The 27,862-nt window shown below is 49.0% G+C and overlaps 1 protein-coding gene across 1 annotated transcript; it reads right to left on the bottom strand.

The window, feature by feature from the left end:
• Positions 1 to 105: 105 nt before the first annotated feature.
• Positions 106 to 27,224, bottom strand: LOC119105237 (uncharacterized). The gene is made up of 6 exons (XM_037228706.1): positions 27,189 to 27,224; positions 23,586 to 23,710; positions 2,673 to 2,795; positions 950 to 1,177; positions 521 to 742; positions 106 to 113 (listed from the first exon to the last, which is right to left on the bottom strand). The coding sequence occupies exons 2-6, from the start codon at positions 23,707 to 23,709 to the stop codon at positions 106 to 108; spliced, it is 705 nt and encodes a 234-aa protein (XP_037084601.1). The 5' UTR covers position 23,710; positions 27,189 to 27,224.
• Between the last annotated feature and the right edge of the window lie 638 nt (positions 27,225 to 27,862).

Raw genomic sequence — 27,862 nt, 5'->3', positions numbered from 1 at the left:
GCATCGTTTGGACGGTGCCTAGATTTAGTGCCAAACTGCCATATTTGCCACTGCAGTGCGATCGCTATGAGGACAGCGATCTCGGTGCTGTCATATTGAAGGCCTCTACAGCCCTGAGATGTTTACACGGTGCGGATTGGTTGACGGATGTGGCGTGTAATGTAACCTCAACGCTAAATGGCTGCCTTAGATGCAGTATCGTGTAGGGCGTGCGGACACATTATTTTCAGATCCCGAAACTTGCAGAGCTCGCGCGAAGCGGCCGTACGCCTGTGTGTGTGCAGCAGATATATTCGATTGTAAATGCCAGGAGTAGGCTGAGCTGTTGCTACGAAGGTACTGCTAAGCTAAAGGCATCTGCAAACGACGTGGTAAGTTGAAGCTTTGCGATTTATGGGCCCATCATTCCGTTCAAAACACTCTAACGCCGGTCAAAGGGCATGCTTAGTTTGATTTAGTTTCGCGTCAAACTAGCAACATTCACCATATGCCGTCCAAACGGGATTAAGTGACAGCTTACCAGGCGTGCTCACTAAGTCGATGATGACACCGACGAGTGGCGGAACGATGATGGTGGCAGCAATTGCCGTCACGCGCTGGCGGCCAAAGTTCTGCCCTGGCGTCTTGTGCTGCCTCACCAACGCGAGGTTAGTTGCGTCCAGCAGCGTGAAGGACGGCGCCATGAAGAACACGCCCACCATCCGCAGTGCGAAGTACACCCAGAACGTGGTCCGGCTGGAGGCTGGCAGGCCGGCGCTGGGCTGGCACTCGAGCTGGCACTGCGGCGGGCAGCGCAGTGCCGCCAGCGTCGGCAGCGCCAGCTCCGAGCCGTTGCCGGTGAGACGTGCCGGCAGCAGACAGCCGTCGCCGTCGAGCGGCAGGCTGAGGCGCGCGCCGGGCGCCGCCGTCTGGCTGGCGTCGCCGGCGCACGCCTGCAGCGCCGCCTCGCCGTCCGGACAGATGAGGCGGCAGTCCTGGCTGCGTGACAGACTTCCGCAGTTCGGCGGCGGCCAGTCGGCACAGCCCAGTGTGCTCTGGTTGGGTGAGGCGGCTAGCGCGCGCGGCGTCGTCAGTGGGCTCGGCGGCACGAAGAGGAGCGCCTGGTGGACTACGCATTGTAGGATAACGCAGACTACGTAAAGCTCCCGGATTCGCCCCGTCCGGTCAGCCATATACCCTGCGCACACAGGGACAGCGCAGATCAGCGGCGACGCATTCAGGTCAGCGGTGGCACACACAGGTAGCACAGATCAGCAGCGGCGCACAAAGACAACACAGGTCAGCAGCGGCGTGCACAGAGACAGCACAGATCAACAGTGACGCACACAGACAGCGCAGACCATCATCAGCGTACACAGATACAGCACAGGTCAGCAGCGGCGCAAACAGGGACAGCACAGGTCAGCAGCAGCACAAACGGAGACAGCAAAGGTCAGCAGCGGCGCACACAGACAGCACAGATCAGCAACGGCGTGCACAGACAGCACAGATTAGCATCGGCGCACACAGATGAAGCACAGATCAGCAGCGACACACACAGGCAGCACAGACCAGAAGCGGCGCACACAGAGACAGCGCAGATCAGCAGCGGCGCAAACAGGGACAGCGCAGGTAAGCAGCGACACACACAGAGGCGGCACAGGTCAGCAGCGGCGCACACAGAGGCGGCGCAGGTCGGCAGAGTCGCACACAGAGGCAGCATAGGTCAGTAGCAGCACACAGGGATATCACAGGTCAGCAGCGGCGCACACAGACAGCACAGATCACCAGCGGACACACAGGGGCAGCACAGGTCAGCAGCGGCATGCACAGAGACAGCGCAGGTCAGCAGCGGCGCACACAGGGACAGCGGTGAATCAGAGGGACTCAGCATTGTCAAACGCATGCACACGCGCTCCGGTTAAAGCGAGAGAATGCATATAATATTACATAGGCACGCTGAGCGTTCTTGAGACGGCCAAGGCATTTCAAATTCGACGGTAGTCTGGCTGGCAGTATCTGAGAGGCAAAAATGTTTCTTGGCAGAGCAAAGGCCAACGGACAGGTGCTGACGTGCAAAAGAAACGGGGCTTTTAACCCAATTGGATGCGTTGTGTTCATACGTGACTAGGGTTGCACTGTGATCGGGCCCCAGGCGTGGAAGCAGTTTAGCTATCCCTCCGCGAGGACAGCTTATCTTCTCGTCTACTTGCCAACCGTACACCTAACTCTCGTCGATAATTGCTCGACCGATTTTGTTCTATCTTCTCCTGATTCACCTTTCACCGAGCATTTCCCGGACAATCTTCGCTTCGGCTCATCACTTGCATCTGCTAACAGCTCACTAAGTACTACCTGGCCAATCTCTTCACTGTTGATCCCTTCCCCATGCTCACCACTGACCGATCACAGCGGCGCCGACCCTCCCATCGCACCAGCTCACACCCACTGATCACAGCGGCGCCGACCCTCTCACCGCATCAGCTCACATTCACCGATCACAGCGGCGCCGACCCTCTCACCTCTCACCGCACCAGCTCACACTCACCGATCACAGCGGCGCCAACCCTCCCACCTCTCACCGCACCAGCTCGCACTCACCGATTACAGCGACGCCAACCCTCTCACCGCACCAGCTCACACTCACCGATCACAGCGGCGCCATCCCTCTCACCGCACCAGCTCACACTCACCGATTACAGGGGGTCCGAGGAAGGAGGCGACCGGCATGAAGACGTAAACCTGCGCCACGTCGGCGTACGTCAGGCCCAGGTCCGTCATGTGCAGCGTCATCAGCGGCAGGATCGAGACGCCGCCTGGAGGCAGAGGGGAGACAGAGGGTGTCGCGCGTCGTTGCAGACGCGGCAGATGGCTCGTAGGCGCTATCCTTCGGCACCAGAGGTGGCCGACGTGCTCGGTTAGAATCCCGCTGTGATATGAGTGGAGGCGCTTTGAACAGCTTTGACGTGATTATTTTGAGATCAAACCCTTTCTGTCAATGTAGATATGCATTTGGTAGAATGTAGTGAGGATATGTGACAACGATTTTTATATTTGTGTATTTTGGCGGAAGTTCTGAACACAAATTAATGCCATGTATACGAGATTTAGTGGCAATGCATAAAACGCTGTTTGTGAACAGCCCCCAAAATGCAATGACCTGCTGCAGACATCTTCGACTAAATAAACGAAAACCCAAGCAGAGCGAGGAGGTGGAATCCGCCCCTGCCTGTAAGCTGTTTAACATAGAATGTTCGTCAGGTACGTAGCGGCGTCTCGAGCCACAGCCACCATGTTTTTCTAAGAAAAACGCCAGCGGTAGCCGTACACGGTTCGCAGACGGCACTCCAAGCCGAGCACAGTCGTCATAGCCGCGTAGACTGCACCGCAGCATGCGCTCATGCACGACGCGGTGCGGCAGCCCATACAGGGCAGGTGAGAAGTGTCATTACCTGGAGATGCAGCGACAGCGCGCAAACATCGCACCAGCATCGCGCGAGCAGTGCACGAGCTGTCAGGCAAATGCATACAGAGTCGGGATACCCGATCACATTAAATTTGATATGCCCATATTTGGGTGCCGCTAGAAAAGGCTGGCAATACGCCTGTTTGAATCTGCATGCACGGTGAGAGCAGGTTCTGCCAGAGATCCGCGGACGCTGCTGCATAGCCAACAGGACACGGACCCAACTAAGTTCGAGGTGCTTTGAGACGTCCAAAAGCGAGGAAGCGCGTCCAACGCTGTAGAAAAAAGACATCTGTATGACATCACCTGATATGGTTGCTATGGGTACCGGCCATACGTATAACGCAACAGATATGCTATGTATTTGTTCCTTACTCACACGCGTTTATTGCACACATTCCAGCTTACACAACGCGCAAACAAAATAACTAACTGCTGGAAAACCACCATGTTACATTGTGCCTGCAGAACAGTAACAGTTATTGCGTCAGAAAACAATAACCAACATGATTCTGAACACGGCACCGAACAGGTGTGCTGCCAAGGGCGGCCGCCCGTAATATGCTGTGGTCGAGACGTCACATAACAAAAGGCAATTGATGATTCTTAGCCTTCATCGGTATTAACCACAGTAAATCAAGTCAACCTAAGTCAACCACAATAATTTAAGCTCTTACCTTCCACATGAACATCAATGTCTTATGTTACGACATCTGCTTTAATTTTTATCAAAGTGGTCTGCTGAATTGGTTGGTATGCAGCACCCGTGTTTTCCATTACTGAAACTGGAAGAATTTAGTGTGTACGAAAGATACGGGGGAGAGAAAAGCTTGCCGGTAGCTGTCCAAAGCAGGATAAGGCATACTCTTTAATGGTATATGCCTAAGTAATCATTAACATGCATATAACACTATATATATATATATATATATATATATATATATATATATATATATATATAGTGTGTGTGTGTGTGTATATATATATACATCGTATGTGGGCACGCGCGCAGCCGTGTGTGTGTGTGGTGTGGTGTGTGTGTGTGTGTGTGTGTGTGTGTGTGTGTGTGTGTGTGTGTGTGTGTGTGTGTGTGTGTGTGTGTGTGTGTGTGTGTGTGTGTGTGTGTGTGTGTGTGTGTGTGTGTGTGTGTGTGTGTGTGGTGTATGTGTGTGTGTGCAGTGTGTGTAAATAAATGAGGCTTGTTGTTTGCGAGTTCACCTGGGTTCCCATTTGGTGCTTTCCTTTGGTGACTTGCCGTAGTACCATTGATCACCAGTAGAAAGGAGCTTAAAAGTTGGTGTCTTTGATCAATATAGGCCAGAATTCAAAGACAAACCTCGAAATGTTTCCTTTGCAGTGTTTTCGTCAGATAACTATCAAACTAGAGAAGTAGTTCACATATAGTGCGACCAATTTTGAAAATACAACACCGCGCATCCGTGGTTACACACAGTGAGCGATATTCGATACAAGACGTGATTTTCCTTAACAAAAATCAAGCCAGACACGGACATGAAATTGAAATGCAGGGACGCCTCTATGCGAGCTCATTTGCGTCAGCTTATAAGGTATCTGGGCCATTCGGTTCAATAAAGGTCGAACAACGCATTAATCCTGATTTGTCTCTAAAGTGCCCTCACAGCTTTCGCTGTAACCGCCTTTACCTTTTGTCCACCTTTTCAAAGCAAAAGATCACTGGTGTTCAGATCAGGTCAACGATCCCATTTTAAGCTCAGAAGGTCAGGGTGACCAAAATCGTTGAAATTAAAAGGCCATGAGAACTAAACGTCCTAAACTACCCAAAGTTGCAACTTCTCAAGTGATCAAGCGGTTTGGTAAAGCCTAGCAGAAGCTCTGGACCTCGCCCGCATCGGATGGCTACTGATCCTTTTCCGTCGATATAAGCCCGGCGGACATGATGCACGCGGCCGAATCGCAGCGATCTGCAGTGATTTCCTCGGAGTTCCGCTCCTCTGGGTGCGGGACTACTTTCTTGAAGAGGCGCTCGCCAGGGCCAGATCAGGCCAGGCCTCAAGCGCCAGGGCCAAATCAGGTCAGACGTAAGGCGTCAGGGTCCTGTCAGGTCAGACGTCTGGAGCCAGGATCAGGTTAGGTCAGGTGTTAGGCGCCAGGGCCGGGTCAGGTCAGGCCTCAAACGCCAGAGCCAGATCAGGTCAGACGTAAGGCGTCAGGGTAGGGTCAGGCCAGTTGTTAGGCGCCAGGTTCAGGTCAGGTCAGGCGTCAGGCGCCGGATGCAGGCGTGCAGGGTCCGCGAGATTATTGTTCTAGAGTCGGTGGTTCTATTCGATCACCTCTCCTGAATGATTCCAAGACGGCAGATTCAGCGCCAGTCCTTCCCCGAAGCAAACAACCAGGGGTTCTTCCGATTCTTGGTCAAGCTCTGGGGTCGTTCTCTCTGATCTGACCTAAGAGTCAATTGATTGGTTCGAAGATACCGTGCGCGAATGAGCCACACGGTACCAGATCAGCCCCGCAGTCCGGATCAGTCCCTCCCACGGTACCGGGCCCGGGTCAGCCCTCCCCCTCCCGGTGCCGGGCCCGGGTCAGCCCCCCCCCCTCCCCTTATCCGGTACCGGATCAGCCCGGCAGTCCGGGTCAGCCCTCCCCTGTGCTGGGTTCGGGTCAGCTCCCTACACATTCTCCGGTGCCGGGTCAGTCCCTCCCCCGTATCGGGCTCGGGTCAGCCCCCTACCCATTCTCCGGCGCCGGGTCAGCCCCGCGGTCCGGGTCAGTACATACCCCGTACCGGGTTCGGGTCAGCCCCCCCCCCCCCTCATTCCCCGGTACCGAGTCAGCCCCTTCCCCCCGTACCGGGCCCGGGTCAGGTCCCCCCCTCTCCATTATCCGGTACCGGGTCAGCCCCGCAGTCCGCGTCAGCTCCCCTTCCTTCTCCGGTGCCGGGTCAGCCCCCTCCCCATTCTCCGGTGCCGGGACAGCCCCGCTATCCTGCTGAGGCTTCGAGACAGTCGTTGCCGGCTGTGTGCGTGTGGACGACGATCAGGTCGCGCGTCCCGGGCTGGCCGTGGCGACCGTCGACTCACCGATACGTCTTGGCGTTCTCTTCCGTCCCAGCCCGCTTAACGATGAAAGAGCCTCGTGTCACGTCACCGACCCCCGGGGTTCTGCAGGGAGGTGTCGAATTGGTGGACCAAACTTAAACCCAACTTAAGATTGTTCTCCTAAATTTTGGAATAACGTGACCTTCGATGATTCGTGTCTTTTTGTGCCAAGGCTGCTCGAGTAGTGTCCAAATTGCTTGACACTAAATCGAGCTTGAATGCACGCGATGAATATTTCACTGTATGTTGAAATGAGTAACTGAACTTCCTTGCACTTTGATCAACTGGAGGCTCTTGTGCGCAATATGACACCCTGTTTCCACTTGATGGCAACATTATGCGTCTTTCAGAAATCAGTCAGCCTAAGTGCTAAGATGGGTGCAATTGCAACGAAGCAATGTGCAATAACAGCTTTGCATAAGCTCACCAAATTTGTCATGGCTCCAGTACCCGAACTAGCACATGAACTTTTTTTTCTCCAAGGTGTTCAGTTGAATGGTTGATAGCTAATATAAACTTGATAGGTTTACCCCGAAAGATTCAGAAGTCGTCCGGTGATACGGATGAGCCTGCTTATATCGCTTACGCGGACGCTGGTTCGTATGTGATCCCATGGTAAAAGTCAGAAACACACGAGCCGGCCAAAATTGTACCTGTACAGATGCTTGTATCTGTTGTCCGTGTAATGACACCCGTGGGTGTAGAATACAGTAAGGCAGGTCTGGTGGTATTCACCATCTAGTCGCATTTACACAAATTTGTCATGTTTTGCATCGCAAGATAACCAAACTGATAGTATTTCCCGCTCGCGTCTCTCGGCTTTCTCCGTTTATTGCTAGGTCCCAATAAGTCCCTGACAGATTTTTTGCTCTCTGTTTTGTGTTATCTTAAAAAACAGCCAAAATTCTACCGCCAACGTGTGTCTCTTTAACATTAGGCATCAATCACCTGCGTTAAGGTTACCCATGTCCCCTTCGGGTTTTTCCTCCAACGATTAATGGAAAATATGCAAACTATGCATCTTTAATCAGGAATTATGCAGTGGGTTCAAAGTACATTTGCTTGTCAGGCTGCGCCATGCTTGTCTCTGTAGGAATGCTGAAGAGCTGGCGGTTGCCTTCGCTGTCAGTCATCGTGAGATGAAATCATGAATATGATGATTAAGAAAGTGTGCTTTAATATAATCGCATTCATACTTGATCGGTGTACAAGTACACACTCTGATGTCGCACAGTAATTGTGCTATTCTACAAAAACTGATCTGTTCAATAAGCTCGCTTCGCTGGACACCTTCATCCAAATCTTGCGAGGTCAGATCTGCAGAAATTGCCGAATGGTATCACTTATGGCACAGCTGAAGTTGCTGCTTAACTAGCTTGCTATGAACGATTTACATGTTCTGAATAAGTAAATGGTTGTACGTCGAGATATTGCACCCTTTTAAAGTTGTTCTAGTTGTGCGAGGCTTTGATATGGAGATGAGCTCTGTGAAAAACGAATGCACCGTAGGGCTGCTTTCATTTACGATAGGGCGACAGATCCATAACGTAAGAGTAGAGTACGACGCACAAAATGTGACTGTGCTTCAACCATTTGAGTCTTGTTTGCAGGCTGCGTTTTGAAGTTATCGTTTCAGGGAAGAACAAACGACTTGCACGCAAATAACTGAAAGACGTCGGTGCCTTCACCATGTGACCCAATAAGCCATAAATCCCATGTATTCCAGGTTAGGTACACCGCGCCACAATCTTTCCTTGTGCTTGTCATAGCATCTTGACGAACTTTACTGATCACGAAGTGAACAGCACTGATTATAGAGCCGCGCAGTGTGCACACGGCTGTTACCACTGGTGCAGGGTGATTCATGTCTCTACCATTTTGCCAAACTGAAATCTTATTTTCAATATTTTTCATGGAATGCACGTTCTTCGCATCTCCAGTCACAACATGGATAATTGATATCAGAAGCCTCAGCCGTGTGAGCTCTCCGTGTGATCTCCATGCGACACGGAAAGATTACAAGGAGGGCATCTATGAACAGCAAGATCAAATCTTGTCGTTCAAACGATCGATAAAAACGGTCGTCCAGCTCATTTCAACATTTGTGCAATCAAGTCTCTGCGCGCTTAGATCTTAAGTGTGTAAATAATCTTTTCCGCGACACATTGGACGCCCTGAGCTCATGACCGCCTTACGGCCCATTCCCACCAATGGGACGCTTTATCAGACTATGCCCTTTCCGCCGTGCTGCGAGAGCTTTTTTTGTCGTGTTTCCTTGCTATGTAATGTCGTGTTAAGTCTCGCCGCGGAGTGGACACTTGCATCTCCACTTGTTATTACAGTAAAACGCAGTAAAGTATCCTTGTCACAAAGCCTGGCGCTTTTACGTTACGCGCCACGAAACGTCACATCACCGTGCTTGCTGGAATGCCACGTCGAAAATTAAGTTTCGAATATGTGGCTGCATTAGATCTATCGTGCATAGCACCAATCATCTATTACTGAACGAATAGGAAAATGGCCGAATTCATGTTATGAATGCCTCCGCAATTAGGCTGATGCCTGTTGATGTTCATGACTGATGACAATAAGAAAAACAAAGGAGGCTTGCTGCAGCAATCCTTTTTTCCCGTCACCATTTTTTAAATACCAGCCCTCAGTACAGTTCATCGTTATGTCCAGTGCTCAGTTCTCTTCACCGACGAAAACTGAAGGATGAAGCCGCACCCGAAACGCAGACATCTCCAAATGCGAGAATGTGATCGATGATTCTTTTGTCATTCATATGAGACCATGACCTTCAAGTATCAACAGATCAGCTCCAGTTCGCCTATTGTTCACTCGCTCATGTCCAGCGCCCCCTGGTTTAAGCTGTGGACATTTCTTTCTGAACTTGTCATGTTTGATATTCTTGTCGCGGAACCATGACAATAACTAAGTATGTGGGTCATCGCAGCTGGTATCAGTCACATTGCGTAACGTTTCAAACACCAAAACAAATCCCCACACAAACCTGACCGCCACCGCCATAAACCAAACTTTCTTTTTTAAGTCAATTTCACGCCGGCTATGATTCTCATCGCATCGCAATCGAAAATTATGACTTGGCTCCCGTTATCCTCAAGAGGCAGACTGCGTTGGCACATCCTGGCCCACAGCCACACCTGCCGACCGACCTGAGGTCACCCAGCTGGGGACCACACCCGTGAGGGGGGGGGGCTGTCCGTGGGGGGGAGCACGACAGAGCGTGACGTCACTGTGTCCCCACGTCTACACGGCCGCGCCTCAGAGCAGAGAGTTGGCGCATCGGAACTCCTAAGAAACCAATCCACAGTGAGGGCCTTAGATTTGTCCGGAACTGGCTACAATATCACATATTGCAGTATTGCATATCATGTATCGTTTGCATTCACAAAACTTTGTGTAGCGGACGAAAAAGGGGACCCTGCATGTAAACTGACGCGGCCGGTTGTGTTATACCGTTTTTTAGGGAGGGGAAGGGTTCTATGACAGGGAATTCATTTAAGTAGTAGTAGTTCACGCATAGGGTCAAATTCAAGATTAAGAACAGAGTCAGAGGTCGAAGACAGTTACGAAAAGCGAAAACCATCTCTATTGATCCATATGCGTCGTTCGTTGTCTTTTCGTGCTTATTGTGAGCAATGTCACTTACAGAATCTGGAGATATTATGTGCCATAATTAGATACACATGTCCTACATAAACAACGCATGAATGAACCACAGAAGACGGTTTTTGGTCGGTTTTGGTATGTTTAGTGAGCTTTAATCCTCATGCTTTTTATAAGAGACCTTGCAATGCCAACTACCGCGAATGTTTGCCGGAAGTCCTCTATGCGACTAGTTGTGTATAGCAAGGAGAACCAAAATAGCTTCATTGCTACTTGTGCAATTTTGCGCATTTCTCATTGTTCAAGATGGCGACGGTCCCATCTTGAATATTGGTCCAGTTTCATGGTTTTATCTCGACGAATTTGAGGCTCATGTGATATATTTTTTTTAGAACCTTCGACGGCAGGGAGCCCATTTTGCAGCCACATTTAATGCATCGTGTCAAATTCAAGATTAAATTGAAAGTCAAAGTCATTGGTCAAACTTGATCGTTAATCACCAAAATTCCTTCCACTATTTGATACATGTCGTTTGTTGTCTTCTCATACTTACAGCAAGGATACAGTGTGCTGCAGCTGCATTTGTTACAAATTGATGACCATATGTTACATATATGATCATACATATGTTACAACATGTTACAAAAATGATCATATGTTACATGCACGACGCGCGTATTGAAGAGGATTGTAACACTAAGATAGACATGCAATATTATTGAATGTACTCAAGTGCCCGTTCAGAAACTCGTCGCTTCCAAGTGATACGCGATGAGTGGCAAACAACTCTGCCAGGATGTGATACCTTAGCTCACAGATCATGCTGCTGTAGCTATATATCGATGAGCAGAAACAAGGAGACAAGAAGATCTCAGATGACTCACATCTCAATTCCCCAAAAGTTGCTGAAGTTCCGCTATAATGACTTTGATGTGAGGCGAGACTGTCTGCTGTCTATGAATCCGTATAAGGCGAAAGACAGCTAGTCTCACGCAGCTGCGTACAGGTCAAGCAGTGCAAAACCGTAAATAAGACAGTCAAATCACATTTACGTGGCAGTTGAAGAATTTCTGGGGCTAAAGCGATAGCGCTCATGCTCAGTGCTCAGCTCAGCGGTGAGCAAGCTCTATCCTGCTGACGCTTAATACCATGTCCCTTGTTACAGTCGCTTCTGCGCTGTTCCCATGCACCGCGCTCCACCAAAGAGCCTGCCCACGTCCTTCCGGTCGAATACTCTCGGGTTGACTTCTGGTAGTCACTCAGCTTCTGGGAACTGGTTGCCATGTAGAAAATATGCAGCAGCACGGCGATAATGAGGCGGTTTGCCATTACAGCCCTGTCCCTGATCTTTCTGTTCGTTCTGCTTGTGATGCCGCTACTAAATGCTGCGCTCATAGCGACGCTCGCAACAGATTCTCCATCAATGCCCCCATACAGCCTAAGACACTTGTGGAAGTGTGTGTTATGTCCATGTGATGTATGCCGGTGCATCATGAGTGTGCGTCTTGCCTGTGTGATTCAAGTATGAGGTTGGTCCGGCGCTGGCTGTCGTTGAATTAGACTAGGTATGCAGTCCGATTCAAGTGGAAGACAGCGGTGAGATATGTGGCTGCACCCCGAGAACAATGAGAGTCCTTTTGAGACATACAAGCGTAGAAAAAAAGGGTGTCTGGCTGTCAGGCGGCGAGTGGACCGTCGGCCCGAACACCATCAGCGCCCTAGGTTCCATGGAAGAGCCCACCACCAGTCCGAACACCATCATTGCCTTAGACTTCAGGGAAGAGCCCGCCACCAATCGGTCTTGCTGAGCATTTAAACCCGTCCACTCGGTCGACTTTTCAGTCTTTTAGACTTCCGATGTCGCGTTTCATTGCGTTTCTTCGCTTTTTTCATTTTCATTCGCGAGTGTCAGGTGTCAGGACCCGAAGTCCTACTCAGCCTGTCAGCCTGTCAGCCTGTCAGCGTCCTACGTCAGCGCAGGCGGCGTCCGATGTTGAACATTGGGTGGTCAACGATAACTGGATGAAGGTGAGCGGAGCAGAGGAACGGCAAACGACGCCTGGTGAGCCTCACTTGACAACCGGAGGCATCTGAGGGAGCAAACTAGGTGGAGGAGCAACTTGGAGCAAACCAGGAAAACAATTATGGAAAGCTTAGCACAAAGTTTCGTGTCTGTTACCACACATGACCATGACGCTACAGCTGACGAACAAAACGTGTGTATCCGTGTGTATCGTGTGTCCTCGCCCACTACACTCTTCAAACTCAAACCCAAGTGCTGTTTGCCTGTGCCCACTTGCCTGCGTGGCTTAGTGTGCTGTGCGGCTTAGGGTGCGGTTTGCTATCTGAGGCGCATGCCTTTTTGGTAGGCACTGTGCATGCCACTCCTAAATTACCGATTTCAGAATCTGCTGTCGTTGCCGTTTGCCGTTCCTCTGCACCGCTCACCTTCATCCAGTTATCGTTGACCACCCAATGTTCAACATCGGACGCCGCCTGCGCTGACCTAGCGGATCCTGACACCTGACACTGACACCTGACACCTGACACTCGCGAATGAAAATGAAAAATGGACTAGCTGTGTCCTGCCTGACCGACAACCCGGTGCCTCACCTGATAAGCCTTGACAAGCCTCACATCCGCCCGCAAATCCCTTTGCACGCTTACCGTATCCTGTCACAATGATCCATATCGTTCGAAATTGCCGTTCATTTTTGGTTTCGTTTTGCTCTTCAGCTGTAACGTCATGGTCATGTGGGGTAACAGACACGAAACTTTGAGCTAAGCTTTCCACAATTGTTTCCCTGGTTTGCCCCAAGCGTTCATTAGCCGGAAAGAAATCGGACAGCTCAATTTTCAATTTCGTTGTTTCAATTTTATTTTCATGTCGCGTTTCATTGCTGACTGAACCTGACGGCACTGGACTGAATCCGCGACTCTTCAGCGGACAGAGCCTTTGTCAGAAGATGAGGCGCGTTCAGATTGAGTGACCCCTAGCTGCGCCGCAGCTGCATAGCCTGGTAGATGGGTCGTAAAGGAGACACCTCAATGTCGCCGTTCTGCTGCAGAGGCTGTACTCGAAAGGCGCCACGTCATACCAGGAGCTGAGGGACTGCCCGGAGTCAGCCGAAGAGCGCCTGGCCCGACGCATGGTAGTGAAATGCCTCTTCAAGCCTTCAAGCTCCGCCCTCCTGCGCGGAGGGCGGAGCGACACTTCCTCCTTCAGCAGCACTGTCTCCAGGCAATGCCGCCGTGTTTCTTCAGGTCAGTTATCCTCGCTAACTGAGATGGCATGTGAGACAGATGAAGCACATGCCCCAGCCTGCCAGAGGGGAGTTACTGGGGGGCGCGCACGCCTGGCGGCACTCGGACAGCGAGACCGCAAAGTCAGGAGATCAGATGTTGGATGACCTCGGTCAGCTGCTGTACCGTGCCGTTTGGCCGGTTCCTGGGACCGCAGAAGGCATGAACAAAATCTTGGAGACTTGACTGGCCCACCAGACCGTTAACCTCCACCCTCAACCCCCGAAGAAAACTACTAGAAATATTGCCAACTTTGGTGGGAGTGACGGAGACTCCACCATCATGCCGGCCGTCTCAATAGTAACGGTTGCTTCAGAAACGTACCTGGATGAAGTGACCTGTAATTGCACCACGGAAATAAGGCATGCAACGTTGCACGCTGTAGCTTCAACAGCCACACCGCGGGTCTCTGGCGCACAGACTACTGCAAGTGTTAGCGAGAAATCACATGCCATAGCCGTTGTACCAGGAAACAGATGGACATCAAAGACGACAACGGGGAGCTAGGTGCACATAGCGATGGTGACTATGCGATGCAGCAGAGGAATGTGACGGATGCTGGCTGAGCTAAAGGTCTATTTAGATGGCGCGACACTGTGCATGAAATGTCTTCTCTGAGTTTGATATTTCACCTCTGATTTAGCGCTGAATTACACCTCACAAAGGTACAAAAGTTTCGATATGAGCCCGGCACTGGTGATAACCCTGATACACACATATTACACGACCATCTATGTCATTCAGATCAAAAAAAAAAATTAGTTGGCATTTAAGATGGCGGCGGCCGCCATCTCGAATTCTGAGAAGTGCTCTGGGCTGTACAAATAGCGACCGGGCTAATTTGGCTTTCATTATTACATAAAGAATATTTCCGTCAAAGGTTTTTGCGGTAGTTAACATTGCAGACTCAACATTTTTGCAAACAACCTAATACACACACAAGTAAAGATAGGAATTTTGTTTTCTCCGCATCAAAAGATGTTCGTAAGATAGCGGTACAAGACTTCATCTCTAAAAGTTCAAAAGCTATTACCTGTGTCATTTATGTTCCTCTGGCGATGGGGAAATGTTTTGAATGTTCGAATGTACAGGTATCGGTGAATATATGAGTGATTTTGTACCAACAGTATAACATATCAACAATACAGGAAAGTCGGAAGCCTGGAAACTCGAACGATGCATCAAGAAGCTTTTCAATGCGGAATCAGCCGTCGTTGTTATTCGAACATACATGAAGGAAAACATTCCGCCAATATTTCTCAATATGCACATACGTACATAAATGCATATATATATATATATATATATATATATATATATATATATATATATATATATATATAGGAATGGACAACACCTCCTTTTTACCCGCGGCCTTCATGAAATTTGCGCACTGCTAAAAACCAAAGACATCATTGCGTTCATGGCCGCTGGCACCAGCACATTTGTTGGTGCTTACGTCACCATTTTCCTTCATTTGTATCTCGAGCACACCGTAGGGCTACGTTTCAGATCAGATCCCGTTGTTTGAAGGCGGGAAGGAGCTGGCATGAAAACTGAGCGAATGCGGCCTCACGATTCGATCATGGTTTTTAACTCAGCTTTGCTTAAGCATAATACGACACTGACTCTCCACTGTCGCAGATGTATCCGTGACAAACGGCTGGGGCTCTGTCAATCCCTACCATCAGCCACTGTCGGTGTCCTGTGTCTTTTGTTGGGCCTCTTGTGTTAAACATGGCGCGCGGTGACTGGGCACTTCACTCGGCCGACGCCCGGCGGCGTTCGGCGAGATCGCCTGTTGCTACCCAGAGCGACCTTGGGTCGCATCTCGCTCCTGCTGGCCAGGGCTGAGGCCGCTGAGAAGCCTGCTGATGTGTTGGACGCAGCAGTTGGTCACTGGCGGCACAGCTGGGTCATCCCCAGTCCGTTGTTCCGACAGTTGGGACTGTTGGGTGCGCTTAGCCCTAGGCACCGTTACTTACTCGTCCGGGAGGCTCCCCAACCGTGCTTTTGTTGGGACTGGTAGCGTTGCAGGGCAATATCTTGTGCAAACACGCGCCCTAACAGATGAACATGGATGGGGCGTCTGCTAAGTGACGGGGCTAACAATGCAACAAGCAGCTAAATTGAAATTGTATTTCGAAAACGCCGAAGGAAACCTCTTCAGAGCAAAACAGGCCAGAAAAGGTCGCAGCTTCATAGACTCACAGGTCTTGGTGAACCGGGTTTATCTGTCGATTTGGACGCAATCATATTTGCCTTCCGGCGGTCTACACTTCGTGGCACGCTTATCAACACCAAGTGCACGAAAAAGCTTGACGTCATGAGCTGTCTAACCAGTGAGCTAGTGGGGCGTGGTACATGCTGCATGGACTCAGCACTTATCGATGACAATGTATTACACGATGCACTCGCCGAAGCGTGCTTGCACATGCAGCGCGCAGCGCGAGGTCCAAATTTACGGCGCGTTCAACGCGAACTGCCGGCCACCCCTCGGCGCCATGTTGCGATGGCGCACAGTGAACCACGATACCATCAGGGCTGCCCGGCAGCTTATGTAACCCACTACGTCTGAACTCCAATCACCACGTCGCCGTAAGAACACCTAGGGTGTGTTCCAGGCTCACCAAGAATGTTTTTGAGACCGAAAGCTTGTCGTGCAATTTGGCTTGTTGTTCATGCTTAAGTTATAATCATTGGCATGCAGCTGAGCAGATGTGTTATTATTGCACTGTTCTACAAACATGCCGGGGAACCTCCGCATGCAAAAAGTAAATTCTAGATAACGTTGTAAATCCGTTTCATGGTTGCCACTGCATTAAACCTTTAGGGCTGTTCATAGCGGTTTCACCTTATAGGATATGGTGGGTAGTTATGTGACGGACGGTTAGCATATTCTTTCGTATGTGATCAAGATTTAGTGAAATACGTTTATAAGGAGGTGTTTATAAGAAGTTGACTACACTTTATCATCACGTACCACCCCCGTGATACTCGGCCGTTTCAAATGCATGATTTATCTAGAGTGAGTCTTCATGAGGATGCAGCACGTTCGCGGAGGTGCCGGCAGCCACAGCGGCGAATGACGATCAGAAAACCTTGAGCTTGTGGCGGGTATTTCTGAGCGCTTCTGGCTTCAGGGACAGGATTCACCAGGTGCGAGTGTCGTGCAGGAGCGGTACATCGCAGCACTATGCACCGTAAGTGCTATGCAGTGTTTATAATATATTTATGAGATACCTTGACTAGATGTCGCGATTCGGCCCCCTGCGTCACCTGGTAGACTGAGACAAACAGCGAAGTTTCTTATTCCCGCATTATCAATGTTTTTGGCGAAGGTTCCACCTTCCATCATGGTCTCTGAATGCTACCTCTGTTGAGCTACGTCAGTTAAATTAGTGCTTCTCGAAAATCCCTCAGTTTTTTTTACTTGTTCAGTCCAGACGGTTTGTAAAAAGGCCTGTCTGACAAACGATTACCTCTGAGACTGAGTGCTGGATGCCCACCTCATGCTGGAGTCGGGTGTCTGAACCATTCGGACATGATATCGGGAACCGGCAGAAATATAGAGATATGTGTGATACGCTTATGATTAAACATCGAATTACAGGCTTGTAACGACTGAGATCCACGCGGTCGTCGTCTGAGGAGATAATGTCATATGAGGAGAAGGTTCAGTGAAAAATACTGTTTGCTTAATTGCATATCCAACATGAAATGGCAATTCAAAGTATCTTATGCGCTCTCAATCAAGCCTTTATTTTCGCCGCGTCATGAAACGTATCAAAATTATATGTACTCGGCATGCAAATAAGACTATAATGGTAGTCGCGCAACAGGTGTCAGCTACCTGGTAGTCATTTCAAATAACATCTACAGGTCTCAGTCAACTAGCGTAATAATAATATATTAGCTGACATGCATATAATGTTGGCAATACATGACACATGGAACACCAACTCTTTTGCTAAAATCAGGGTTGCGCTAAACTCCTACTACAGATGTAGGTAAGGAGCTTTTTAAAGAAAGGAGGGGCCTGAGGTAGTGTCTTACAGTACAAACAATGGTTTATGACTTTTGTTACATTATTTTTGACGTTCCTTTCCAAATTTTCCAACTTTTTGCATGCCTAAAACACAGTGATAAAAGCCCATGTAGAGCCTCTTGAAAAGTAGTCGGCGACATACAGGCTTATAGATAACTTTGGGAGTGGATTAGACCTCAAAATTTGGACCAGTCTGTGCCTGAGATTCATTTTTGCACATACCCTGTGGAGACAAAGGCCTCCTCAGTGATCGAAAAAAGAAAATGTTTCCCCGCTCACGCAATATGTCATTGGAAACAATACTGAAACGGACGGATAAGGTCCGGTAGCTGGGTATGTTTGTTTGCTGCATGATGGGAATGCGCTCAGAACGCAAACTGTGTACCAGTCAACAGCTGCTGCAGGCGCATATAAAGCATGGCAACAAGACATTCACTTGGCTCCAAAATGTGTTAACGCAGATTAAAAGCGTGCAAAGCCCTCCATCTCCCCCTCGGTCACCTTGACTTGCCTATCAGCAGACGTCCCTAAGTATACCCTAAGCCTGCCCCCCCCCCATTTTTGAAGCATCCTACACCTACAAAAATATTTTTCCGTCGTCGGCCGTGGGCGCGCCGAGTGTCTTCTTTTTAAAAGAATCTGTTGCGCCATTCCTGTCTCACCTCGATCAAGCAAATGGAGAAGTACGCGCGTCCTGCAGAGATCTACGCGACGTGGCGTAGCATCTTTGTCTTTCGGGCTGTTGTGAATACCGATAAGCGCAGAACCGAATGTGTTTGACGTCATGAATGACGTCAAAGACACAGATTCTTCGTCGCACAGGTGGGCGTAAATAAACCACGAACAAGCATTCCTACCTTGTTGTTGAACGCTATGGAAACATAATGATAACATCAGCTGGAGAACGAATGCTTTCGATGGTATCCGTCAAAGGCGCAGAGGCCATAGTTACGACGTCACGAATGATGCCATGAGGTACGTTCTTCGTCGTCGGGGTCGCTATGAATAAACCATTAACCAGTGTGCATGTCTCGCTAAATGGAATGGAAATAAAGTGACGGTATGAAATGGAGACGAGTGATTTCGAACGATCCTGCCAATGGGTGCCGGAGGAATATGCATAGGTACTAGGGACGAGGCTGTCGGTAGGTTACTCTAAATTGTACACCTCTCGGTAAAAACTGTTTTTAACGGAAGTGTATGGAATGATAAAAGGGGCGGTCAATTCAACCAATGGATCCGCGCATCCGGTAACAAAAATGTCGGCAAGATCCTGGCGATGACTCCGACGACAGTGGCACCATTTTCCAAATGTCGACATGCCCGGCTCCCACAATGATCACTGGCGCAACTGTCCGTCCCACATACCTATGTTGGCTACGTGAATTGTAGACGATGCATTGGTCGACAGGGTGGATGCCCGCCTTCACCGGTCCTGGCTGTCGGTACAACGTGGTGCAAAAAATATGGTACAAAACTTTAGAAAATGGTCAAAAACGGAGAAATCTGTCTTGATCCTAGCCGTGCATGGATACATGGCACGTGCAGCGTCACACGTGAGATCATGCGATTCACCGTTCAATGCGATCGCATCTCGATCGAATCATGCGACCGCATCTCGATCGATCGGTTGCCGATATGCGGCCATGGTTTCGAACGGCCGTTTGCCGGCTTTGGCGCAGGTTGTTTTTTTAGTCAACCCATGAAAAACCAATTGGCAAGAAGTAATTTGCAACTCGAGTCAAGCGCCACTCGTCGACTACACCGGCATGAAACTCATTTTCACGCGTGAGCCCGTGCGCACTTTCGTTGCGTCAAGTTTGCACCTTTGGCCGATCCACCGTTTGACCTCCACACCCGTCCAAGGTAAAAGACGACAAACAGACAGACGTTACGTAAGTTGTTGTTGTAAGTGCATTTGCAAGGAACATCATGCGTTAACATCAGACAGCACTGATAGCCTTATTCCCCGTAGAATAACCAGGAGAGGAGTTGATACAGATCGATTTATATAGATGGACAGATAGATGGATTGATATGTCGGCTGCGTGTCCTTATCAAAACGAATATTGTCATAAGGTCATGTATGCGAATAATGTCACCTTAATATATATATATATATATAAATATATATATATATATATATATATATATATATATATATATGTACATATTAACGTACCTGGTTATTCTACGAGAAATAAAGCTGTTAGTACCGTCTTATCTATAAACAGACGGACGGACGCACCCTGCTCAAATACAGTGATTTCGACACGCGATTCCGGTTTGCTTCACTGCCTTAAGTGAGGACGCCGTTGGCGCTGGTAGCGTCATCATCAAGGGATTAACGTTGGCTCGTTTTTCAACAATACGAAATCAATGTCAGCTAAGGGATGTAAGCTGCGTAGCATTGACAGAACGTTCAGACTCATTAACCGTACAATGCTCGTTCATACAATCAGGACATCTAACGGATGTGTTCTAATTGTGGTGCCTGCTTGCTTCGCTGTGCAAAGGGTCATTGCCGTCGGTGTGATTCGCATCTCAATTACGCAGGGAGGTCCTGGTTAGTTTTTCTGACCTTTGGATGCCTGCGTCATTTGGCAGCCCCACGAGTGAGGGCACACTATATCCATTATTTAACGAACTCCGTGACAAGTCTCCGAGACCTGCCCTTTGCACAACATGTTTCTCATTCGAATACGAAAAGCGTCTCCCTGCTCAATGTTGCGACGCATCCCCTTCCATCCGCCGCGCTGACTGCGGCCGGGGGCGGTGTTGGGCCTCGGTACATTTGTGACCTCTGTCGCCACGAATGTTGAGAAAGTCGCATGTACAAACCTCATGACAGCCCGTGCAGCCTTCTGCGCCTGGATCACAACGCCCAGAGGTCTGGCGCTGGGATCCAGCGAAGGTTAAGGCCGCATACGCATACGCCCCAATATAAGCAGTGATTGCGAGGTTTAACTTGACGGCCGATTGCCATGGCGAGGCATGTCATGTTAGCCTTAAACCTATTACCTGAACACTACCACGTTCCATCCAGAAGTGCCAATGGGTTAGCAGAACGTGTAATTATCTCCTGTTTTGAATGAAGCCGGTATACTTCCACAAGGCCGACTGCCCGCCATTTTATTACTGTCTCTACTTCATTTTCCCAGGGAGCACGGTTCTGTACAGGCTGCGCCGACTGTAGATGCGAATAAGCCCAAAATACACACGAACACGAACTATACCGACATAGCTCTACTAAAAATATGACTCGGGAGCGCTAAACAACTGCAACTCTGCACACATGCATCTAAATATTTGAGGGGTGGAGACGACATTCGCTGAATTCAAAAAGACGACATGCTGGTCGTCGGGGACAAGAAGGCGAACGTCTCCTTCTTCCTTTTCGTTATTCATTCGTTTTCTGGGGTGACAGTAGGAAGAGGCGTAGGCCATGCTACTACCAAGTAATAGTTTGGGACCGCCCGGGCTGTAGGGTATCGCGCGACGGTGTAGGGTATCGCGTGCGTTCGAGTCACTACGAGAACCTCCCGGAGTCCCCAAGAACGCGCAGGAGCTTCCGAGGTCACCACCAGCGCACCGGATGCACCGCACCGGGTATGCGGACACCACTAAACTAACCCTACAGTCGCATCAAAACAATAAGAACCGATGGACTCAAAGTGGCAGCGGTAAAAAATGAAGAAGGGAATCCAAGAAAAACTCCCGTAAGAGACGATCATAATGTTCGGTATATCAGGCGCTTGCTTGCAGAATGACTTGCTTTTCGGATCTGCACCAAGACTCGAGATAAAGGGCCTGTCCGATCTTTTAAAGAAAGACAGTGCACAATTGTGGTTATCTTCAAAAAGATGGGATCGTAGTTACTTGACCGTATGGGACACCAAGCAACGCGCAAACGCCTATTCCACCTTGAGGCTTTGATCAAATACTTGACCTAAGATGCTTGTTATGGGCATCGCTCAGGATCTTCCCAGGAGCTAGGATCTGTTTCATTTCCACAACTGTGATTTTCCGCAGTACATACTCAGTCCACGGAAACCTTCGGCAACTTTTCTTCTCGTTCTAGGCGCACAGATAAAATCATCTAACAATGCAGCGTTATAAAAACCTTTGAAGCCCCTGAGATGGGCCTCTTATAACAAAAATGCGACAGACGGAGATCAAGACGCCGTGGCACGAGCAATAGCACTTGGATAACGATATTATGAAAACAGAAGGGAAAAGGGGCCACTTTCCTGCAAGGTAGCGGAAAAATTGGGAGGAAACGCAATGTTTACTTGTTGAGGTGCTGTTGGTTCCATTGGTACATATCTTGCATATACCTGTTGTAGCTATTTTAACCATGTATATATATATATATATATATATATGAATACATGCATTATGGTATATACACGGTATATACATTGTACCCAATGCAACTATTGTGTACAAGCCTCGCTCGTGATCCTCGCAAGGATGCTTTCAAAGGACCTGCCTCCCTCTGGGATTATTTACTCTTTGCCGGAAGTGACATTTCATAAGCTACCACATTTATTATGATGATTCCCATGTTGATCTAGAGGGAACATAATTTGAACTCAAGCTGCATAGAAAATGCAAATTCATAAAACCGCTTTTTTAATCATCATGTGCACGCAATAGCGTCCAATGTACTGAAGGCAATGTTTCACGCTGATCGATAATGAAGCACGCATCAGATGTGACGAAATAGGCTCACGCATAAATATTGTTGCACTTTTATGAGGAAAAGACGACCCTGGACAACGCAATGTCTCTGTTCAGTGAATATGCTCCTTGATATGCTATTGTTTCATGACATCATCGTACCTTGCAAAGTATTGATTGGGAGCCAATTGGCAGTCATTATATCTGGAAATAATGCTTATGAACGCCAGATATGAACGCCTTGACCATTACATTTTGCTTGGCCTTGACCGCCGCGCAGCTAATTGAGTGGCAGGATTTGAATGGCGTTATGATGGGGTCATGCATGTATAGGTGACCATATGGCTTTTTTGTTTCAAAACCCCATACAGATGTGTCACACTCCCTTTAAATAAAACATTCATATGTGTACTGCAGAGTCTTACCCTGGCTGGTAAGTGTACAGCAGCCAGTGGAAATTCACCATCAAAACAGTCATCACCGTCTCAGCGATGGTCCGGTTATCCACCTCTCTGAGAAGCTCTGATCGGCCTATATTTATGACCTTTCTCAACCAGAAGGACAGTGCCTTATGGCTGCCCGGGTTTCCCTAATATGCACTTTGCTATCAATGTTAGGGTGTATGTTCTTGTCAGTGTCAGACGCCTGTGTCTGTGAAGGGATGTGAAAGATCTGCTCTCAGCATCCAGAATGGAGACAGATATTGAAGCTTCCAGTAGCCTCACTGCGTTTTGTTCTTTATCGTAACAGAGTTACAGATGAGACAGGTCATGGGACGGAAAGTGAGCAGCCAAGGTCTAGTCTCAGTCCGCAAACCTAAGCACGTCCATGGGCCCGTCCACGAATCTCAGCATGTCCATAGGCCCGTCCGCCGACCTCAGCACATCCATAGGCCCGTCCACGGACCTCAGCACGTCTATAGACCCGTCCGCCGACCTCAGCACATCCATAGGCCCGTCCACGGACCTCAGCACGTCCATAGGCCCGTCCGCCGACCTCAGCACATCCATAGGCCCGTCCGCCGACCTCAGCACATCCATAGGCCCGTCCGTCGACCTCAGCACATCCATAGGCCCGTCCGCGGGCCTCAGCACATCCATAGGCCCGTCCGCCGACCTCAGCACGTCCAGTCCGAGCTCAGTCGGAAGCAGGGGGAGGGACTACTTCGTTTGAATAATTAACTTGACGTGGAGGGCCCAACCTGCGCAGGAACATCACGTCTGACCTTATCCAGCGTCATTCCCATGGCCCCATACGCAACGGCTGGACCTGTCTGCCTCGCTGCAGGTTGCGAAAGTAAGTTTTCCTCTAGCGAGTCTTGGAACATGACTTAGTCATCAGAGCACACAGTTGTGTTGCGTTAGTAAGTTGCGTTGCCTTGTGCAACTGAGCTTACTTGCGAAAAACCAGAAGTAGATGAGCTTGATCGACAAGAAATTCTTGTCTATGTGGTACCATTTCGTCGCCGGTGGGCTGACGGCCGCAGCCTCCGCCTTTCCGTTCGCCTCTGGTGCGCCCATTCTGAAATAGATGAGACGCTATATCTGCACCGTTTGCACCTTTCTGACTGCGCCAACAGTTCGATGACGGGAGAGCAAATAAGAATGCTGGTGACGGAACGTGAATGGGGATGGCGATGGCGGAAAAGGTGCCCTCAATGTCGAGTTATAGAAATGTCTTATACGTGATACACAAACGTTGGTTTTAGAATGCACAAACATTTTCAATTGAAATAATCATATTCACAACAGTGCATTGTAATCGCATTTCATTAGAAAGAGTCGTAGGAATTTTAAAGCAACCGGGAGGTCCACGGGGAAGTGATGAATCCGTGGGGAAATGGGAAATATCATATGCAGGAGGAATTGTTTGCCGCAACATCAACTATGCTACAAACAGTGTAAGGTGCCGGCAGGTTGCCGTAGAGAAGTGACCTTTAACCTTCGGCATATGACCTTTGACCTTGGTTCCCATAAGTGAGTCTACCTGTGCAAAGCGCCAGCTATGAACTCTGATGTTATTTGTTGTATTTTTTCTGGGCTCTCCCGAAGTCATTTTTCGCAAGGTATGTGCACCAATGAGTGAGCAAGGCTGGTTGCGGTTAGTTTTTTTTTTTTGTCGGGACTAGTCAGTCTGGCGGGAGCAGCAGTTAGCTGCCTGGCAGATCTTGTGACCAGTTGATGGTTTGTGGCTAAAATAGGGCGCAAGAACTGTTTTAAGTTTTGAGCGTAAAGTGGGAAATGTATCGACATATTATCCAGTCGACTTCGATGCATTCCAAGATCACTAGAACAAAAGCGATTTCTTGAAATCTTAGCAAATGTCCCAAGTTGTGCCAAGCTTTGGTAAAGTTCTCAAGACCCTGCTACGCAGTGCATAGTCATATGTGGCTTTCGATCGCATCTCTTAGCCCTCTAAAATCAGGTAATCTTTAGAAACGGTACAAGAATTCATAACCATCATGACTTGTCCCTAAGATCAGTGTTTTACAGTATGCCCCGTTTTGTAACGTGCTTTTGGCACTATTAAATATGTTTTCCGTTACATCTGATGATTCCCGATAGGCTTGAAGTTTGTGTAAACATAGATTTTTCTCATATGAATTGGTTAACGTGCATTTGACATAAAATGAAGAATAAAGCCTACGACATTAATTAGATGCCACCAGGAATCTGTTATCATGTAATAGCGTGAATTTTATTACCAAAACGCTTTGTGGTAAATCCCATTCAGCATTGTAGTTGCTGATCATCACTAACACATGCCTAACATTCTACGTGGTTTGTTACCTTGGCTGTCAACTAAAACTGTGTTATCTTTTTGTTTAATCCAGTCTCGTTAGCGGCGGCAAAGGTCGGTCGTAATGATTAGTGGCCTACTGACTGACTTTTGAACATCCGTCCTGAGGTCGGCTGCCTGCCATCACCGTCGTCCTCTTGGGTGGCGCGGATGCATTTCACAGCGCCGTGTCAGTGGGAACTATTGTTGTGCGTTCATTGCAGAACGTTCTGTGGTAGCATTCAAGGGCAGTACAAGGGCGGATACGGAATATGAGTTACGGATTATATGCACATGTAGCTTTTTCCTTGGCTAATGAACTGTGCACAAATATAAGAATATGATTTGTCACACTCTGAGATGGGTAAGACTAAATGGCCATGTCTTGGAATCAAACTGATTGGTCATGGTGATGGGTAAAGAGGGCAAAGTTGCAAACTCTGATTGCAAATAAATTTGGGCAGGAAGATCTGCGACACAGTGAAGTGAAGTTGGACCGCAAATACGAGTGAGTGTTCAAGCTATTGCTGCCAAATCCTAAGTCATTCCTCACCCATCAACAGTAGTTTCTTCGTAATTGTTTCGAACAGATATGCATACGCCTTGGTGGAGTGGATAAGAATGTTGAAAACCTTTACTTACGAACCACATATTAGGCCTAACAACTCACTCTGAAAACCAATAGGCTTCCTGATTGTTTGTCAATTGCTTGTCATCCACGTCTGCGTTTAAAAATTGTTTTGTCTATTTGGGTACTCGACAACTAACTAGTCGATAACTGAAGACTGTTCATCCCTTCTTTCCACTTAAGCCAAAGAGTGGCTCTATGTTCCGCTCTAAACTTCCAGAATTTTGGAATTGTAGAAATACGACAATCACATACAAAAAAAAACACTTGTCACAGATGGGCAGGAGTATGTCCCATGCAGGTGTAGGAGAGAGGGAACTGAAGGGTCACTGTTTATATAAATATTTTAGAGGTGATAAAGCAAAAAATGCAACCTTTTCATACGGATGTAAAATATTGGTCATCTGGGTGCGTTCAACAAAATTTTGCACTGATCAATTTGTGTGCATTATTTCCTCCTACAGAAACGATAATCTCGGTTTTAATTCCCAGCTGCAAAACTGCAAGTCGACCATCACCATACTTCAAAATATTTTTGTCATATGCCGGACGTTCGCTTCGGGCGTATTGATAATGACCAAGCAAGTGTTCCATGTGGCTTGAAAAGGTTGTCACAATGTAACGTTTTGCACCGCCTCGTATGCTAACGCACATGGTGTTTCGAAGCCATCGAGCATGCTGAATATCTGGTACTGCTGCCACTTATGCTTTCGGGTAAAATGTAACGAATCCATCGAATTGGCTACAGCGTTAACCGTGTGCTTTAAGGGAATTTGCACACGTATGCCCATGCCGTAGGTTCCATTTCTGAATCGTTAACTTGCATTTGGAATTTACTTGTTCCATGGCGGTTACAGAACTTTTTGAGAACGATGCTGCGATGAGGATTGCACTCACGTTTAGGAGCAGAATCAAGGCCGACATGGCAGCCTACAAGGATGAATTGCGGATCAGACTGCGGTCCTGCTAGACGAGTTTTGACGAGCCTTGTTCGCACTTTATTAGGACATTCCTGCAGCAGTGCCCCGCATGTATCACTGGTTCGTTGGTTTGACTACCCAGCTGGTCAGGACGTGAGGTTGGCGTAGCTGAAGACCACACAAACGCTGCACACCTAGCTAAGGAAAACGACATCAACGTCGCCAGCACTCCAGTCATGCCTCGCTTCCTGGCTCCACGTCTCTAGTCTTACACCACCTACGACACGAGCGTGGCGTCGGAGAGGGAGCACACCTGGTGACCGCGTCGCTGGCGACTTTTGTTCCATGGGCCTCCCGAGTGAACTTGTCCTTCACGTCAGCTCGTCAGGACGGCGTTTGGGCCACAGCCCGTGGACTCGGGCGTAATTACAAGGGTGCAGAAGCAGGGGAGGGGATAGCAGTTTTGCATCGTCATGCCCATAGTCTTCAACAAATGTTTAAATTGAACCCTGTGGCGATACAAGAGGAGAATAAAATCGGTGTTCGCTCCACTTCTGGGACGTTCCCACCTCTGCGTTGAGCTACGTTGTTTAAGTGTGCTGTGATCATGTCTCTACTGTGCGTGCGCGGCAAGCAGGCCGAGCACGAGTCAGGCCGCCTACAGACAACTCACCTGTGTCGCACTGCGTCGCTGAGCCGGCCTGCCCTGGTGGCCTGCGAAGCAGCTCTGGCAGCGCGGCAGTCACGCCGCGCCCTCGCAGCCCTCCCCTCCCCCGGCCTTGCCAGCTCCAATCGGGGCCTCGCAGCGATCTCACACGTCCGGGCAGGGGCACAGTGCTCTCACTCTCTCACGTGTCGGCGCTGAATGCAGCTGTGAGTGGCAAGAGTGAGAGCTGGAAGGCATGAGGGTTGGTGGCCAGGTTTGCTCGCTTTGTCTTATGGCTCTCCGAATGCCGGTAAAGTGGTGGCGTGCCAATTGGGATGCTCTATCATAACCCGCAATAGGAGAGGCAGCTCGGAGAAAACCGGGCCCCTAAACCTTGATGCAGCGGCGTTGTCGTCACTATACTTGACGACCGGTCCTGGTTGTTCCACACGTGCTGAAAATAACTGCTGAGGCTGGGGTACCGAGCACTTGTCGACGAATCGGGTTATGTGTAGGGGAGGGTCATGGCTACCTAATCGAAATACAAAGCTAGGACTGGACCTCTGCCTACACGGACCTTGTGGAGCCACAATACTCCACAGCAATACAAAGAGGATGTGGAGGCACATACCAGGTCGCTGTAGATCGAAGATATGTGCGCATACTTTCAACCTTCGCCGGGCCAGGAGGAAAATGGTTAG

Source organism: Pollicipes pollicipes, unplaced genomic scaffold (genome assembly GCF_011947565.3).
Source record: "Pollicipes pollicipes isolate AB1234 unplaced genomic scaffold, Ppol_2.1 Scaffold_6093;HRSCAF=7227_pilon_pilon_pilon, whole genome shotgun sequence".
NCBI classification, from domain to species: domain Eukaryota; kingdom Metazoa; phylum Arthropoda; class Thecostraca; order Pollicipedomorpha; family Pollicipedidae; genus Pollicipes; species Pollicipes pollicipes.
The sequence above is the reverse complement of the archived record's forward strand: the minus strand, read 5'-3'. Positions and strand labels throughout refer to the sequence as shown.

Bases quoted from the DNA above. Each gene is read 5' to 3' on its own strand.
- LOC119105237 (XM_037228706.1), bottom strand. From the start codon at position 23,709: ATGGGCGCACCAGAGGCGAACGGAAAGGCGGAGGCTGCGGCCGTCAGC. The intron at 2,796-23,585 runs GTAAGCTCAGTT...CTCTGCCTCCAG, and splicing joins CTACTTCTGGTTTTTCGCAA to GCGGCGTCTCGATCCTGCCG. The intron at 743-949 runs GCGAGGCGGCGC...CCGGCCTGCCAG, and splicing joins CCGCCTCATCTGTCCGGACG to CCTCCAGCCGGACCACGTTC.